Source organism: Neolamprologus multifasciatus, chromosome 17, assembly GCF_963576455.1.
Source record: "Neolamprologus multifasciatus chromosome 17, fNeoMul1.2, whole genome shotgun sequence".
Lineage (NCBI taxonomy): Eukaryota > Metazoa > Chordata > Actinopteri > Cichliformes > Cichlidae > Neolamprologus > Neolamprologus multifasciatus.
Window position 1 is genome coordinate 5,980,246 of NC_140455.1, and position 18,006 is coordinate 5,998,251.

The 18,006-nt window shown below is 40.2% G+C and overlaps 1 protein-coding gene across 2 annotated transcripts in view; it reads right to left on the bottom strand.

Annotated features, from left to right (window-relative positions):
- The window catches only part of cachd1 (cache domain containing 1), a 124,176-nt gene extending 111,722 nt beyond the window's left edge, over window positions 1–12,454 (bottom strand). The window contains exon 1 of one of the 2 annotated variants that reach the window (XM_085138643.1): window positions 12,393–12,454. Coding sequence is in view for 1 of the 2 variants with exons in the window: in XM_085138642.1 (XP_084994768.1) it covers window positions 583–831 (249 nt within the window). In the remaining variant the exon portion in view is untranslated. Of the gene's footprint in view, window positions 1–582; window positions 1,248–12,392 lie in introns of those variants that run through there. The other variant, XM_085138642.1, reaches the window with a different exon arrangement.
- Window positions 12,455–18,006: the final 5,552 nt, after the last annotated feature.

Sequence of the window (18,006 nt, forward strand, 5' to 3'; positions counted from 1 at the left end):
ATGACATGTGCTCAGGAGCACACAGCAGGACAGAGGGCACTCATTTTTAAGAAATTATGATGTGCATTATGAAGGACACTTTGTCCCGTTTTTGTTGGCATTTTCAGGTAGCGCACACAAAAAACAAACACACACAGAGAGTGTAGTAATAATTGAAGGTATTGGAATTTAAATAAATTTCATTATTACTGGGACTACTTAAGAGCTTAAAAAATAAAAAGGTAAAACGCCAGCCTTTCAGAACCTCAAACCTCCGGCGTGTTCATGTCCCAGATAAACGCGTCCCAACTTCAAAGAGCCTGTTGTTACACTGCAACATAGAAGCTTATTGTTTCGCAACACTTTTAACATCTCTGTCGACAAAGTATCTTTTCTGCGGTTATGAGAGAATTGTTGTTATTATTTTAGTTTTGCGCTGTGCAGGCCTGTTTTAGAGCTCCTGTTTGCGCCAGAAAAAAAAACATTAAAACCCGCTCCAACTCGCTCGACGTGACACGAGCGGAGGTTATCTGCTTTGCACCCAAACATATTCAGCGGTCACTTCAAACAACTTGGTGTCTTTTATTTGTTTTATTTAATTACCTGCATAGTGAAGACTCCCAGCTCCTGAGAAGACAGCTTTTTCATCTGTTCGGCCAAGACTTGCGCTTCTTCCAGGATGGAAAACTCCGTCTCGGCTCCGCAATATCCACTAGAAAGAGCCAAGCAGATTAACACGAAGCTCCCCGAAAAAGCCACGAAGCCTCCGCGCGAGCCAATGTGTTTATCCCGAAAAGCAGCGCGCGCGTTCGGTCTCAAAAACAGAGGTTTCTCCGCTGACCGCCTCGCCATGATGGTTGAGGGGGTTTACAAACTGGAGAAGCACGGAGTCAGAACGGGTGGTTTTGAGGAGGGGAACTTCAAGGGAAACTACTTTTACAACTTTGCAGCGTAGAGTACGTGTGCCCTTTCTCTCCGGTACAAGTCTCCAGAATTCCCAGCGACACAAATCATTGCACCTCCTTGAAATCCCTCCAGAGAAGAAAGCAAATCCATGCGGGGCAGGGAATATGTTTATTCTTTCTTTTCTTCCCCCTTACGTTGTCGGTGTTCCCTCTTCGATCAGTGGCTCCAACTCCTGGAAGTCTGGCAAAGTGTGTGTGAGCCGGAGAGTCACCACAAAGGGGGTGAAAGTAGTAGGCGTGGAAACACCGAGGAGTCCTGCCGGCGCCTGGATCTGACGATCAATGGATCAGGCTTTCGCGATGCCTTCAGTAGCTCCGTGAAAAAGAACACCGCCGATGTGGAATAACCCTGTTTTATAGACAAATACGATGGGAAGAGTTTTTATTTCTCAGTCCCATTCCTTCAACGTGTGACAAAACAGGTTTATATTTATATATGAGTGGTACATATAAATTACTGCTCAAAAACAGAGAAATCTCTTTAATTCGAGGTTCGTCGAAAGCACCATCACGCCTTCAAAGATTTCTTACCAGTCACCAAAAAGGGAAGCGCATCTGGGGAGTTTCACAATGATTTCTTATTTTTAACTCTGTATTTTATTTATAGACTTGAAAAAATAATTAATCTTTTAATTGTTTAATTTCAGCTAAAAGCTAATTTTATCGAAATAACCCAAATCACTGATTTAGGTTGAAAAGGCCCTGCAGTGCAGTGTGAGACAGCGACCTTGTATCCATAGGGATGAAGCAGTTTGGATAACGTGCGTCACTCTCTCTCTCTCTCTCTCTCTCTCTCTCTCGTGTGTGTGTGTGTGTGTGTGTGTGTGTGTGTGTGTGTGTGTGTTATTGAGAGTTTAAACTGTCAAAATCTGCAATGCAGGTTTGAGTTAATAAGATACTGGCTGACCAATAATCCCTCAAATTGTAGGTATTATGTATTTACTTTTATCTTCAGTCTAATATCCACCATAATAGTTTTTTTTAAGGTTAATATTCTTATTATCTTGCATTTAAAACATGATAATCGGGATGAATTAATAAATCTCATGGACTGTTTGCCTTGCTCAGATTTGCTCCTTTGTGAAACAGGCTCTTGTGATAACTTTGAAACTAAGGTACCATTAATGCAATATATATACTATCATAGGGAGGCTGAGACCTGCTTCCAAATGAGTGTTAACCTCTTGAGCAAGCAAACATAGTAAATTGGTTCCATATAATGGATTGTGCTTTTACATCTCTGTGAATGAACTGGGTATGAACTGGGTACTATAACCGCGGGAGCCTCCACTCCTACAAGAATCCAGTTCCTGTTTTCAGCACAGCTTCAACTGTACTTGGAGCTGAGTTGAATTGAGAAAAAGCAGAGGCCTGGTGTATTTGGGCAATTCATATTTTGATTGCTGACTGCAAAATAAAGTGTGACAGATAGATCATTCGTTAAAGAATGTTGTGGTCGGGTCTGATAATTTGAGGCTTTTGAAGTATAACAGCGCTCTGACTCGTTCAACAGCTGACCTCTAATCATTGCTCTCTCTCTCTTTCTCTGTCTGTCTGCCTGCCGCTCAGCTTCCTTGGACTGCAGAGCCTATTTGATTTGCAGCTGCACAACTGGCCTTTTCCCAGCCATCTCATGGCTGCTTGTAACTTTTCAGAGATTTTCTGGTTAACCAGCATTGCATTCAGGCACAAAATGCCTGCTGCATGTCTTTTTGATGAAAAACAACATCGGCTTACTTGGACTTACTTTGAGTAAACTCATTTATGGGCTTATTCCAAAGGTCAGTTTATATATTTATATATTTTCCCATGTAAATTTTAATTCAGGGGTGTTAGAGATGTAAAAAAAAATGGCCTCAGTGTGACATTTCACTTAAGCATGCCTTTCTGTGAGGTGTTTGCATGTTCTCCCTGTGCCTGTATGGTTTCTCTATGCCCCTCTCTGTCTTGGCTCATGCAACATGTCCAGGGTGTACTCTGCCTCTCACTCTGTGAGAGCTGGGAATGGCTCAAGCCTCACTGCAACCCTAAATTGGATAAGCGGTTAAGAAAATGCATGCTTTTTACATCAGTTTAAGTGTAATGTCGCTCTGGTAACACTGGCTTGGCAGCCTCTTACTGAACAGGCCTGCTGTAAGACAATAAAGTCCAGGGATCACTTCAAAGTGATCACTAGCCCTGTAATATTAGCAATTGCTGTGTGTCATTTTCCGTTAGACAACTGACTAAGGTTTTGGGTGGGTGAGATGTTCGTTGGTGTTTGATGGGATTATTTGATGAAGGAAGATTGCGTGTGTAGATACAACATGTTCATTTTTATATTTCCTCCAGGAACAATTAGGCACTTTCTGTCAAATCAGGCCATAATTTTTAGACTGGAAGCAGAGTAAGCTTGGACAGCATAAAAACATTACATCCAGCTCTTGTGGTCACGTAATAAGGTCCTCAGTGGCAGTGTACCACTTTATAACTCATTCACAAAAAGATTTTTAAAAAATCATCTCTTCTGCCTTTTTTCCTATACAAACTCCATTTTTCATTATTGTGTGTTATGACCTAATGAGAAAAAGGGGTTACAAGAATAAGCAATGACATCAGTTCTGTTACCCAAGAGTATAGAATAGAGGTGTGCAGATTGCTATGGGACTGATACTAGCACAATAGGGTCGTTACTTTGTTTCTATCTTCTAAGTTCAGTATACAAGGGCACTTTTACATTCCAGCACTCCAAAAAACCCAGTTTCAAAATATATTAGAAGCTGAAAGGTTTGTTTTGCTGTATTAACTAATTATTTTGAAAAGTGAAAATCATAGTGATTTAGTAGTCCTTAAAGTGTGTTCAGAATTTGCAAATTAATGATGATTCAGCTGCTCTTCCCAATGTAAGCTTGCTTTTATAGGTTAAAAGTATTGATATTGGTATGGGCAATACTGGTCCTGTTTTCATCACTGGTGAGAGTTTAGTTCTTTCTTTAGTGTTTTTTTTTTTTTTAGATGCGTTACTTTCTAGACAGCTGGCATCTTTAGGTGTGTGCATGCATTTTAGGATTCAGTCACTCACTCAAACGTGTTTAGTCATGGTTTTGATCACAGTGTAAAATAGACGTGCTGCCAGATGATTTCACAGGGAAGCCAAAATAACTTCAGTGCCTGTCCATATCCGTCAAGCTAAGAAGTATTTTTAGTTTGGGCTTATTTGAAGAAGCAAAATCAAGACACATTCTTACACCAAATGAAGCGAATGAAAAAGTAAAATTATTTAGGGGGGTAAAGCCAAAATATTGACACTGTGGGTACTGATGATGCTTCTGTTTGATGACTTAAGTCAAATGGGTTGCAAGTATCAGATGGTATCAGATGCAAGTGTGATTGATTCATTGGCTGAACACACAGCTTTGCAGGCTGTAGTCTGCGTTAGAAAGGTCCTCGACTCCGGACTTGGTCGCCGTGCTCCTGAATAGGTCGTCTGTCTGTATCTTTGGCTGAGGACTCCGTCAGATGTTTGTGTGGCTGTCGGATGCTTTTGGATACTTACAAACACAAGGAAGTTTGTTGAGAGGTTGTAGTGTGTGCATCGCATACATTATCACTTCCCCAGAAAATCCCAGTGTTCCAGGCTCTGTGTTTTTTCACCTTCATCAGGCAAGAGTTTTAGTTGTTCTTTGCTAGGGAGAAGATATTTAAAGATCCTTGCACAAATACTGGAAAGAATGTCAAAATTAACATAATTTGAAGCAGAACTCAGTGGCTCAGGGTAAAATAAAAAAAATGCCCAAACTATTTAAAATTATTTGGTCAGTTCTGTGCTTCTTCTTCTCCTTCTTTTTTTTAAAGCCACCAGCAGGGCTAACCTCATCAAAGCTCTAGTGGTGGTGAGAGAAGTGTTTGAGTAGTGCATGTTTTCATGTATGTACATAAGTGCACTGCTATGGCAGGCACATTTACTGCAGTGATGTAGAAATGAAGTTTGTTTGACAACTTGACTTTTATTTTTTCTAAAAAAAAAAAGAAAAGAAAAAGGAAGTGATGTCAGGTGTCTGAGCCAGCAGTTATTCAGTTGTACTGATCAGTCCTGTCACAGATTGTACACATTGTCTAGGAAGAATGCTGCAGTTTGTAGTTTGGTAGTGTGGTAATGCACTAGCTGTGTGCAGAGGTCACTCAAACGGCAATATTTTATATTATCGAACAATTTTGGTCTGGTGCACAGGATTCAGTAGCAGACAAGTTTAGCAAACATTCATAGGAGGACAGAGCAATATGACCACATTTTAGTAGTTAAACTTTAGTACAACATAGCAGACACGTGCGGGGGGGGGGGGGGGGGGGGCTGGAGGGGCTTGAGCACCCGCCCCTTTCCTGATGGGTGCCCAAAGTGCCCTTTTGTTGGGGCAACTTTTAAAAAAAAATTATTTATTTATTTATTTTTTATGTGTGTGGGCGTGCGGAGTCCTGTCTGTGCCCCTCAACAATAATATATACTATTAATCACAGTTTTGCTAAATAAAAGGATCTGGCTTGCATCAGTCACATGATCACATTTAACCAATGATCGCTCTTGACGGCAGAACGCGCTGGTTATGAGCCGGGAACGAGCTCACAAAGAGCACGCGCATTTTTTGCAGTCCGGAGCTGTAGGAGAATCACAAATTAACTCAGAGACACAGACTGATGCGACAAAACCAGTAAGTAGGTGTACAGCGTACACTGTAGTCTATAGCACACAGGAGTATTGGCTTATTACGTACACGTTGGTAAGTTGTCTTGTGGCAACTGACGAACTGAAACAAACGAGCGTGCTGTGTGTGAAACAGCACGACAAACATTACCTGTCCTTTTATTAACTTCACATGTAGTGCTGGTCATAGCTGCTAGCTCACTGGGTAAGGCTGTCATGGGTCTGTAGCTCTGTCCACCGTTTTAGGGAACATATTTAGTTTTAAAGTAAGTTACCGGGCTTTTCCTGCCTTTCTGGAGGGATTATATTTCACCAAAAAACGATCTAATATGCATGTCCACATAATTATGCATTATTATAATATTTTAAAAAACACACGCTGTATTTTAAAGAACATACATAAAGATGCAGATTATATTAGATTTATATTTTAAATAAGACAAAATTTGGATTTTACAGCAGTAAAATTATTGTATCTCTACAGTTTAAAAATGTAATAAGCTTTGCCCCTGCACAGAGTGGATAGTGAAACAAATGGAATCATCATAAATACATTATTTCATATTTATTACTTCCCCCTCCTCATTGCTTTATTATTGTAGCTCTAGTAATAAATAATAATGTAAGGATTCTGAATCAGCACCGTGATGCCCATAGTATATACAGTATTCTGAAGAAGGTCTAAAATGTCACTGTGTGTGCGTGCATGTGTGTGTTTTATTTAGATGGATTTTTTTTTAAATTATTAATCATGATATAACATTGTCCAGACATGCCTGGTAAGGACACGAGGAGGAAACAGTAGGAGCTGTGTGAGGCTACTAAAGGCAGTGCTATAACATTTTTCTGTCATCATTTTATGGTAGATTAAGTGCAAGAGTTGTTAGGTGTGGATAATTAGATTATAGTTTATTGCAGTAGCAAGTTGTGCCTTGTTCTCAGATAGACAGCAAGTGGAGAGTGATATATGAAATGATGGGATGGAAGGAAGAAGAGAAGCAAAGAGTGATTCACACGTAGAGCCTAATTTATTTCTCACAGTTTTTTGTTGCCTTATGGTTCAACCGCTGTCACCAATCTTTGCATTTTTTTATTATCTCATGATACTTGTTTAATCAGCTACCATCTCTCCTATGGACTTTTTAATATCTACAGTCTCAGATCAACACAGCCCTGCCCTCCAGCACTATCAGCAGCAGGAGCAGCAGAAACCCCTCAACAGCAACATTGTACCCATCAGGTCAAACATAGGCTACGTTTGCTTTGCCTTGTTGCCACCTCACAACAGTGATATAGTATGATGCGATCCCATATTAGATTCTTGATGAATGTGTGTTGTTGTTATTCAGCCTGGTTCAACGTTTGCTCTTTGAAACATCCCGGCAAAATGTAGAGGGAAAGCACTGAGTTTTTAAAATGGACTGATAATGAGGTGGAGTTGTTGCTGCGAGTAACACAAAAGCACAAAGTTGCAAAAGTGAGTGAGAATTAAAGAATTTAATTCTGGAGCATGAACTGACTGATATTAATCTTTAATAGGGCTGTCAAATTTGAGAGCAAAGAAAACAACTGCCGTATAATGCACTCCGCTACCTTAGTTTAATTGGTCACATGACTGCATCATATGACTAAAATGTGTCATCGTTTTCAAGGCTCCGGGTTCGATGTCCACAATGTGACACAAAAACGGTGTTTTCAAATCTATCCACTTTGGAGAGCGTTTTCCTTGACCGAAAACACAGTCTCAGGCTTCGTCCACACGTACACGGGTATTTTTGAAAACTGAGATTTTCCGTTTTCGTTTTTAAAAAAAATCCCGTCCACACGTAAAAGTCAAAAACGAAGGAAAACACTGCTCGGAACATGCCCAAGCAGCAGGTGGCACTATATTCCTATCCGTGTAGAAATGTTGGCCAATCAGAAGTCTAGAAGCCTCGGTGGGAAACAAAGTTGGGGCATAGAAGCAGAACCGAGTTGTATGTGTGGAGGGACAGTAACTGTGTGTGTATATGTAAGCATTTAAACACTGCAGAGAGTACAATTAACAGTAATAATATTGTAGAAATTCATTTCACCGAAACAATAACGTGGCGCACACTGTGACGTCAAAAAAGGCGCACATCTTTGACGCTGCGTTTTCTCCGTTTTTCTCGTCCACACGTAAAAGCAAAAACTGAGTTTTAGAAAATATCCACCCTGGACGGAGTTTTTAGAAATCTCCGTTTTCAGTGACCGAAAACGCCATTTATGTGTGGACGAAAGGTGCAAACGCATAGAAAAATCTGTGTTTTCAAAAATACCGGGGTATGTGTAGACATAGCCTCAGTGTAGACAGGGGGCCAAAATGGAGAGAAAATGTTGTTTTCAAACGAAAATGTATTAGTGTGGACATGGCCTGACTCTGACTCAAGCATCCTTTCCTTTAATGTTGGTTTAATAGCCATGAATTCCAACATGAACAATAATGATGTTGCCAATGAGATAGCATGAACTCATTAAAAAAGCATGTACTGAGGTCACAGTGTAGGTCAAGTGAGAAGTATGTTCATTTTCCTGCGAGACAATCAAACTTCTTTTTGAATCCAGAGGAGGCACCAATGCTCTCCCTGGCTTGAGTTCAATAAAGACTAAATATCAAAAGGGCCACAAATGCAGTGTCTACTGTAGAGCAGTTGCACTGGTTTGCACGAGCTGTAGTTACAGGTGTGGAATGAATCGGCAAAGCATTGTCAAAAGAAGAAGCCTAAGGGGATGGATCACTCTGAATCTATTTAATCTGGGTTTTGTCAAGCCTATCCCAAGCCCTTTCACCAACCACAACATTTTTTAATTAAAGCAAGGAAAGAAAGTTTGTATGTAACTGTAGCTGTGTCCATTTTGATGGGATGTGACACTTAAGAAATATTTGTTTTCACTCAATTCTGGTTGCTGGGGTTTGGATCTTTTGTGTCTCTGATGGTCAGTGTTTGATTTTTCAACAGGTAAAATTAAATATATGTTACAGATAGTTTTCTGCCTTTAAATATGGCAGCGTTTTGGAGCTATTACAGCAAATTGCAACCACAACTCCAGCTTGACATACAGTGGGGCAAAAAAGTATTTAGTCAGCCACCGATTGTGCAAGTTCCCCCACTTAAAATGATGACAGAGGTCAGTAATTTGCACCAGAGGTACACTTCAACTGTGAGAGACAGAATGTGAAAAAAAAATCCATGAATTCACATGGTAGGATTTGTAAAGAATTTATTCGTAAATCAGGGTGGAAAATAAGTATTTGGTCACCTCAAACAAGGAAAATCCCTGGCTCTCACAGACCTGTAACGTCTTCTGTAAGAAGCTTTTCTGTCCCCCACTCGTTACCTGTATGAATGGCACCTGTTTGACCTCATCATCTGTATAAAAGACACCTGTCCACAGCCTCAACCAGTCAGACTCCAAACGCCGCCATGGCCAAGACCAAAGAGCTTTCGAAGGACACCAGGAAAAGAACTGTAGACCTGCACCAGACTGGGAAGAGTGAATCTACAATAGGCAAGCAGCTTGGTGTGAAAAAATCAACTGTGGGAGCAATCATCAGAAAATGGAAGACATACAAGACCACTGATAATCTCCCTCGATCTGGGGCTCCACGCAAGATCTCATCCCGTGGGGTCAAAATGATCATGAGAACGGTGAGCAAAGATCCCAGAACCACACGGGGGGACCTGGTGAATGACCTGCAGAGAGCTGGGACCAAAGTAACAAAGGTCACCATCAGTAACACACTACAACGGCAGGGAATCAAATCCCGCAGTGCCAGACGTGTTCCGCTGCTGAAGCCAGTGCATGTCCAGGCCCGTCTGAAGTTTGCCAGAGAGCACATGGATGATACAGCAGAGGATTGGGAGAATGTCATGTGGTCAGATGAAACCAAAGTAGAACTTTTTGGTATAAACTCAACTCGTCGTGTTTGGAGGAAGAAGAATACTGAGTTGCATCCCAAGAACACCATACCTACTGTGAAGCATGGGGGTGGAAACATCATGCTATGGGGCTGTTTTTCTGCCAAGGGGACAGGACGACTGATCCGTGTTAAGGACAGAATGAATGGGGCCAAGTATCGTGAGATTTTGAGCCAAAACCTCCTTCCATCAGTGAGAACTTTGAAGATGAAACGAGGCTGGGTCTTCCAACATGACAATGATCCAAAACACACCGCCCGGGCAACAAAGGAGTGGCTCCGTAAGAAGCATTTGAAAGTCCTGGAGTGGCCTAGCCAGTCTCCAGACCTCAACCCCATAGAAAATCTGTGGCGGGAGTTGAAAGTCCGTGTTGCTCGGCGACAGCCCCAAAACATCACTGCTCTTGAGAAGATCTGCATGGAGGAATGGGCCAAAATACCAGCTACTGTGTGTGCAAACCTGGTAAAGACCTATAGTAAACGTTTGACCTCTGTTATTGCCAACAAAGGTTATGTTACAAAGTATTGAGTTGTATTTTTGTTATTGACCAAATACTTATTTTCCACCCTGATTTACGAATAAATTCTTTACAAATCCTACCATGTGAATTCATGGATTTTTTTTTTCACATTCTGTCTCTCACAGTTGAAGTGTACCTCTGGTGCAAATTACTGACCTCTGTCATCATTTTAAGTGGGGGAACTTGCACAATCGGTGGCTGACTAAATACTTTTTTGCCCCACTGTACATACATTGTTTCTCTTTTTTTTTAAATTTTTTTTTAACATTTATCTCTTGGATCGTTTTCAGACTGCAGCTCAGCCAAAAGTGGCCCAGTCTGTCCGTGAAACTGCTAATCCCGACTGGCTGTCTGACTGGCATGTCTCTTTGGAGAGAGCAATGCTGGTTTACTCACAGACAAATATTTCATTACACAAAAAAGCAGTTAGGGGGTCTTCATTAACAGAGACAGAAGGATTTGTTTTACAGGATTACCCCATTTGCATTTTTTTAATTACAGCACATGCCCACAGAACCACCTGGTTTGGCATGATAAAGGAGGCGAAGAGGAGAAACTGAGGCTGATTAGACCAGGATTCAGGATTTGTGAATATATTAAATTACATTTGGGGTGAGATCCAGCAAAGTCCTAATCACAACAGGAAGACTGTAGGGTTTCACATCTGGCTTCAAAGACTTTGACTGAAATTTCTGTTGGCATATAAACAGAAGGAAACATGGCTATTACCTGTGGAAGGGTTAAACCAAAACCATCTTTGAAGCCTTCTTCTGTGAGGTTACACAGCTACATATATACAAAATGGTGTTCTGGTAGAGTAGGTGCCTCGGTGCGTGGGAACTAGAAAATACAGCAAATGGATTTTGTCATGCTGTGTAAATAAAGCCAAAGCCAGATTCAGTTAATGGAGCATACACTGCAATCACTAAGCACGGGTGTTGGTAACACAAAGATATTTAGGGTGAAAGACTGAAAACAATAAAAGCTTCATATAACACTGGAGTCGTGGTCCACCAGTACAGGACGACAGCTGGACATATAAACAGATCCATCCTCAAGCGATACTCAGGCTTCCATAAGGTTATAAGGAAATCTGCTCATGTATGATGCAGAATGATTGTAGTTCATTCTTTAAGTGTAGGATCTGGATACAAGTAGAAAGGACTTGTTTGCTGGGTGACAGATGAAAGGGGAAGAAATTTGACAGCATGGCAAAGAGTTAAGGTTGCTCTGTTTTCCCACTGAAAAACAACACCGAGCGCCTCACCCTTCGAAGGAGACTGATTTCAGCTGCTTGGATCTGTGACGTGACACTAACTAGAGCTCGTGACCATAGTTGAAGGAATGTTGATAACTTTTATCCTTTCTATCTAACATTGTAATCCTGGCCGGAGTATTCTCTTTCAGGATGGGACTGGACGCAGGGTGTTGCTGGATGATTTGATGAGCATTAAAAAAATGATTTGAATAAAATGCTCTTTAAAGTCACCAGATCTGAACCCATTTGAAAACACAGCTCAACCAGAGATACATATCAGATGCTGGGCTGACATGTCAGTTGGTGCAAGGGCAAAGCAAAAGGATCAGCAGGCAAGAAGATTACACATTGATGCTGGTCTCCTGTAATCTGTGAGCTTCCTGGCAAATCACAGACAACTCTAGAAATCCACAAACTGCATTTTGTACTTTGTTTTTTTATATAATCTACTTTAGAATTCCTGCTTTTGAAGATTTTTACTTTAAAAGAGGCAAATATGTCTCTTCTGCTTGCAGTACATCTGTTTAGTAAAGCTAACCCGCTTCTATCTGTGGGTTAATTTACCATAAAAACATGAAAGTGGTGTTAATCTTTTCATCTTAATCTCCATAGGAAAGCTAATATGTATTTCCTAATATACTCCAATATTTTTGCCAGTGTTGCAGTTTTTGTTCATCCGAAGGCGGAGTCCCATTAAACTAACCAGATGACTGAAACGCAGAAGACATTAGGCAGGTAATAAATTAAATAAAATGAATTTGCATCGCGATTTTTTTCATTTTTGCTCCGGTTGGAGCAGCAGGAGACGCCTCCACAAAGATCTCTTTGATGAAGCAAGTCTAATTTAATTTTGACAGTAATTTGGCTGTAATAATAATCAGTCACTGCTGTAAGATAAGCATCCCCCACCCCTCAAAAAAATGTAATCATGAAATATGTAAATTAACACTGATGCAGCATCAACCTTATTTTACTAGTCATGGTAAGGTGACTTATGGGAGGTATGAGGCTGCATGTCAGTGGTTGTGTTACATTGCATGAGTGTCCTTACCGCAGCGCTCTTCCCAGCTGGCCCTGGGTCACCTCAAACCACTTGGAGGGAATGTTTTGGGTACAGCTGCTCCTCATACTCCTCTTTGCCTCAGACGACAGCATCATCGTGTTAAGGAAAAAAGAAATTATCTGATGTTTAGGTCTCATCAGAAAGATGAAGGGAGCGGGAGTGTTTCAGGATTGGTGCTAACTTCCAGTTGAACTTATGACATACTGTGGCTCATATTTAGGCTCATAATTTAACTGTGGAAACAGTCAGTAATTAGCACAATAGGACCATTGTAAGACAAAATGTGACACTTGATACCACTTTCTCAAGACGTCTAAGCACCAATTACATTTGATAACGTGGAAGTGCAGAGGAGAGATCCTCCACGACTAACCTGATTTTCTGTCTCGATGACCATGGCGCCGAGGTGATTACTCAATTGTAAAAACAGAAGTAATTTTAGACATAAATAACCTCTGAGTTCCAGCTGACATGAACTCATTGGCAGCTTCTGAGCTTGAGCCTCGGAGTCTCTGGGCAGCCATCCATCAGCAGACAGGAAACGCTCCAGGGACAAACTAGCTAGACCCAGTTCTTTTTTTAATGCATGACAGACCCCTGCGCTTCACGAGGCCATGGAAGGAGGCCGGAGCAGAGAGTAATGAGTCAAACAAGCAGAAAGGATCACATTGTTCTGGGGGGTCTCAGAAGGACATTATGTTTGTATGACCTCGAAACCTGGGTGTATTATAACCATTGACCTTTATGATAGAAACGCTGATTTTTTTCCCCCTCACCTTTAAGATATCTATTTAGAAAAACCCTCTGAAAAGACAACAAGAAACACAGAACAAAAAAAAAAGAAAAATAGAGAAATCTCTACTGTTGGATAATTTTCATATTGAACTGAGAATATAAACAGCAAGTGAAACATGATTAAAAGCTCATATGAACAATGCCTGGCACACAAAAAAAGACCCAATGTAAATGTTTAGCTCAGGAAATCTTTATTTGATTGTCGTTTATAGCTCTTAATTGACAGATGGATTCACACAAGTTTTGGTTTGCACAATCTAGGGTCATAACTTTGATTAAACTGCAATAAAACTGCAGTTTAAAGCGATCAACAATCAATATTTCTAAACATTCCAAAATTTAAAAACAAAAGTGGAACTACTGAAGACCTGAAGGAAGGTCGTGGGTTTGAATCCACTGGCTTCCAGGGGCTTTTTTTGTGTGAAGGTTAGTCGTAAAGGTGTTTACAAGTTCTCTGCCTGGTCCTCCGGTTTCCTCCCACAGTCCAAAGACGTTTGTGTTTGGTTAACTGGTGATTCTAAATTGGTCGTAGGTGTGAATGTGAGCATGAATGGTTGCCTGTCCCTCTGAGTTAGACTGGTGGACCGCCTCTCGCCCCATGAAAGCTGGGATGGGCTCCAGCCACCATATGATCCTCAGTTGGATAAGTGGAAGAAAACTGACAGATGGCCAAGTCTGCTTTTACCTTGAGCCTTACATCTTTGATCGACTGCACCAGAGCTGGCCAGAGGTGGTTAGATGGTTAGATTTGCACAAAGGTATGAAAAGTTGTTGCCATAGTACTTGTTTTTAGGTACCACAAATACTATTGATAAAGGAAATACTGGACAATAACTGCAATATTAGGTATGTGCGGGGGAAAACAGCCTGCTGTGACTTGTGAAAATAAAAAGTAAATGTAGATATTCTTTGTGCTTGAGTCAGAGAAGCAGGGAAAAGTTGGAAAACAACAAAAACACCCATTTAAATGGGAAATTTAGAGGTGAGCAAGTTTTCACCGTTAACTTCATACCAACACAAAATCCCAAGATACCAATAATATTACCATTATTGTAATATGTTACTAACTGTTACAAAGCTGTATATTAGTTGGGTGGGGGGTTAGTTGTATATTACTGCAGTTACTTTGATAAAAGGTGTATTTGATTAAAAGCTAAATTACTGGAGAAATTAAGTGCTTGTGACTGCTATGCAAGCAAATTCATGGCAGTTTAATCCCACCATTCAGATATTGCTATCTGAATCAATAAGTCGGACCAACTATTTCACAGAGCAACAAATAAAAATCAGGTTATTACAAATTTATAAAACACTAGTATGTGAAAATAACATCATCAAAGCAGATCACGTAAACAGAAATTAAAATGGAAGGTCTCGTAGCGCTTTATCCGTGAAAGGATGAAGATGTAGCCTGTGCCTAAAAACCTGCCTGACAGTCAATGGAAAACCAGCAAGACCACAAAACTTCATCTGACAAACACGAAAAAGGAAAACAGCCCGACTGGGAGATGGATCTGATTACGAATGGAATTTAAGATCCAGCGGCTATGAAGTGATGGCACGTCAAATTATAGGGAACAAGCCCCAAACATCAATCCAGAGAGACATGAAGAGGCCAACTCCACTACCATCAGATAAGACTAAACCAATCATTTCACACAGTGAAACTGAAGCGTTGGCTGCTAACCCTATCGGGTTTTAATTAGCTGCAGTGGTGCCCGTCACTGAACACATCAATGTGATCTCGGCCGGACAGCAGCAGCGTCCACGGACAAAAAGTGAGGGATGGAGCAGAAAGAGGAATGATTAGGATGTGAGTCTGCACCCACTCCTCCTCGGCTGACATCAATTTTTATGAATACATTTATTACATTTCTCTGTGTGTATGTATGTGTGTGTGTGTTTGAGGATGGGGGCGCTGGGTGGGTGGGGTGGGGCTTTAAAGCAGGCACCATGCTGTTACCATGGCAACATGAGTCTTTGAAGTTTTTGCCCCCCCCTCTTTTTTTTCTTTTTTTTTACAGCTGGATATAACAACCAGATCTGCTCTGTTCTCCTCTCAGCTTCTATCCCCTCGCTCACCCCTCTCCCACCGTCACTCCTATTGCACCATCAAAAATTTTTCTCTTTGAAGACTTAAGCCGATTCCAAGTCAAACCCAATGCTATTTCTGGCTCTATTCAAGACCGAGGCTGTGGCTTTGTGCAGTGCAGTTTTTGACATGTGAGTGCGCGAAAGATGGCAAGAAAAAGAAAAGGAAAAAAAAGAAATGAAAGACAAACATGACTCGGTGTGCTGGTGTAAGAGAGAAAACCCTGAAGACAGAGACGTATGAATGTGTGCAGAACAACAAACAAAAACAAATAGTTTAATTACAAAGCTGCCAGCTGGTCGGGACCGATAATGAGACATGTTGTTTCACTGAATGTATGACTGTGAGTGTGCGTGCTGCATGCAAGTACAGACACAGACCTTTAAAAAAAGGATATCAAAAGAAAAGGAGGGGAGAGAGAGAGCAGAAAGAAGACGGCAGGAGCAGAGGGAGAGGAGAAGAGATGAAAGGAGGACAGGAAGAGGCGAGAGACAGGAAGAGGAAGACAGGAGGAGGCAGTAAAAACATGGCATGTTGCCTCATCATTATTTCAGATCTGTGTCGTACATAGGTAAGGATAAAATATTAATTACAACTTTTACTTTCTGCTTATACCAAACTCCATGCATGCAAGTCAGTATTCACCCCTGGATCAGTTTTATGCTAAAAACAGCTTTTTGTGGGTTTTGAGGCTTGAGTGGCCAGTGAGGGAAAAAAAAGCCCATATGGCTTTGATTTAACAGACTCTGTTCCATTTTTTTCAAAACATGCTCTTATGTAGATTATTACACAAGAATTTTTGTTAAATATGAACGCTGACATCAGTGGTTATCAGTGCAGATGTACAGTGTATAACAAATTTATTAGACCACCTGTTACAAGAACAGGAAAACAAATATTTTTGAAATATGTCAAAAGCTTGTTTAAAATTACAAAAATATATTGTGAGGGAATACATAATAATACATTTAGCACAGGCAAAAAAGTATTTTAAGGACATAAAATTTGGGCAAACAGCTGGGGTGCGGGGGAGGGAGAGGCTCTACAGCCCCCCTGTAGATCTGCTCCTGATTTAGCAACAAAAGTAAGGAAATTTGTGTTTGATCAATTATTTCTTTGTTGCTTATTGGCAATAAACCTTGGAAAGGAAAACAAAGTTTGTGGGTTGCACCTATGAAAAACTTGCCGAATCTTCTATTGACTCTTGTTTTGAGCTTCTGGTGCCCCAGGTGCTGACAATTAGGGGTCTGATTGTGAGCCTGTACCCTCCTATCTCACCCCATCCCCTGCAAAAAAGTAAGTCCCAAATAAATTCAGCAAATAAACCGCAGTCTTGTTTTCATACCTATACTTGAGCTGGTACACTCGACTTGTCTGTTAGAAATTAATATTCAAATTAACATTTGAAATAACATCAAATGCCATTGATAATAAAATATCATTCAACCAATGAAATTAATTTATCTGTTAATGAATGCATGTCAATAGCTAATTTGGCATATTCATGGAAAAATAATAATTTGTGTTATTATTTAGTTTTAGTGTTTTTTTAAAATAGCAAATTAATAACAAATCTATCTATCTATCTATCTATCTGTAGATTAACTATTAAAGAAACATGATTACTAAAAAATGATTTAAACATGAATGGATGGGCATTGGGTAGAAGTCTTTAAATTTGTTAGGCTCTGTGGTTTTCATATATTTATTTAAACATTCAAAAATTAATTAAAATTAATTTAAAAAATACATGTAAAATTTCCTTGTAATTTTGTTACACAAGTACATATACAAGATTAAGTCTGCTCAAATGACATTTACTTGTTTTTTCTTTTGTACATTCAGTTCATAGCAAGCACATTGCAAGTAAAAACGAATTACTTGAATGAATCAGCCTTATGCAAATATATTAGTTGCATTTTACTCAAAATAATTTCTTTCTTTTTTGAGGGGACAGGAATCTTTTTTAAATGACATTGTATAAAACAAAAACATGGAAACAATTGCTGTTTTCACTGCTGCCTGCATCTAAATGATACATTTACAGATTGGTGGCCAGCTTACAAAATGCATTAACGATGTTAATGATAAATATATATTTCACTGTGATGCAGTGGTTAGAACTGTCACACCACAGCAAGAAAATCCTGGGTTTGAATCTAGTGGCCGCCTGGGCTCCCTCTGTGTGAAGCGTGCATGTTCTCCCTGTGTCTGCATTTTGACCTTTTAATGTTAAGTTTATCATAGCTTTTTTCAGGCTTCATGAACTGTAGGTGTTTAAGTAAACTGCATATATTTACTTACATATGTTTGATGTACATGCCAGACAGAATTACACTATGACTTTACGGTCGCTGCCAAATATGATCATATCCAGTTTAAAAGACAAATCCCTCCCAAAATTGTTTAGCATTTTGACCAAAATGCCAAACTAGAGGCTTTAAACTTCCATCATTTATATACAGTATACGGTACAGCCATCCCATCACTTACATAACTCGGGTTGCGGGGGAGCCTATTCCCCTATTCATCGCTAACAGGCCCCTACTGTGCAGACACAATTTCCCAAAATGTCAAACTGTTTCTTTTAGAATCAAGAAAAAAAAGAGGACAGACATCCATTCAAGCCTTTATCTCCAGGAAAAGGGAGACCTATCATAATCACACATCTGATCTCCACGGTGATCCTGCACATTCGGCTCAAGGTCCCTTTCA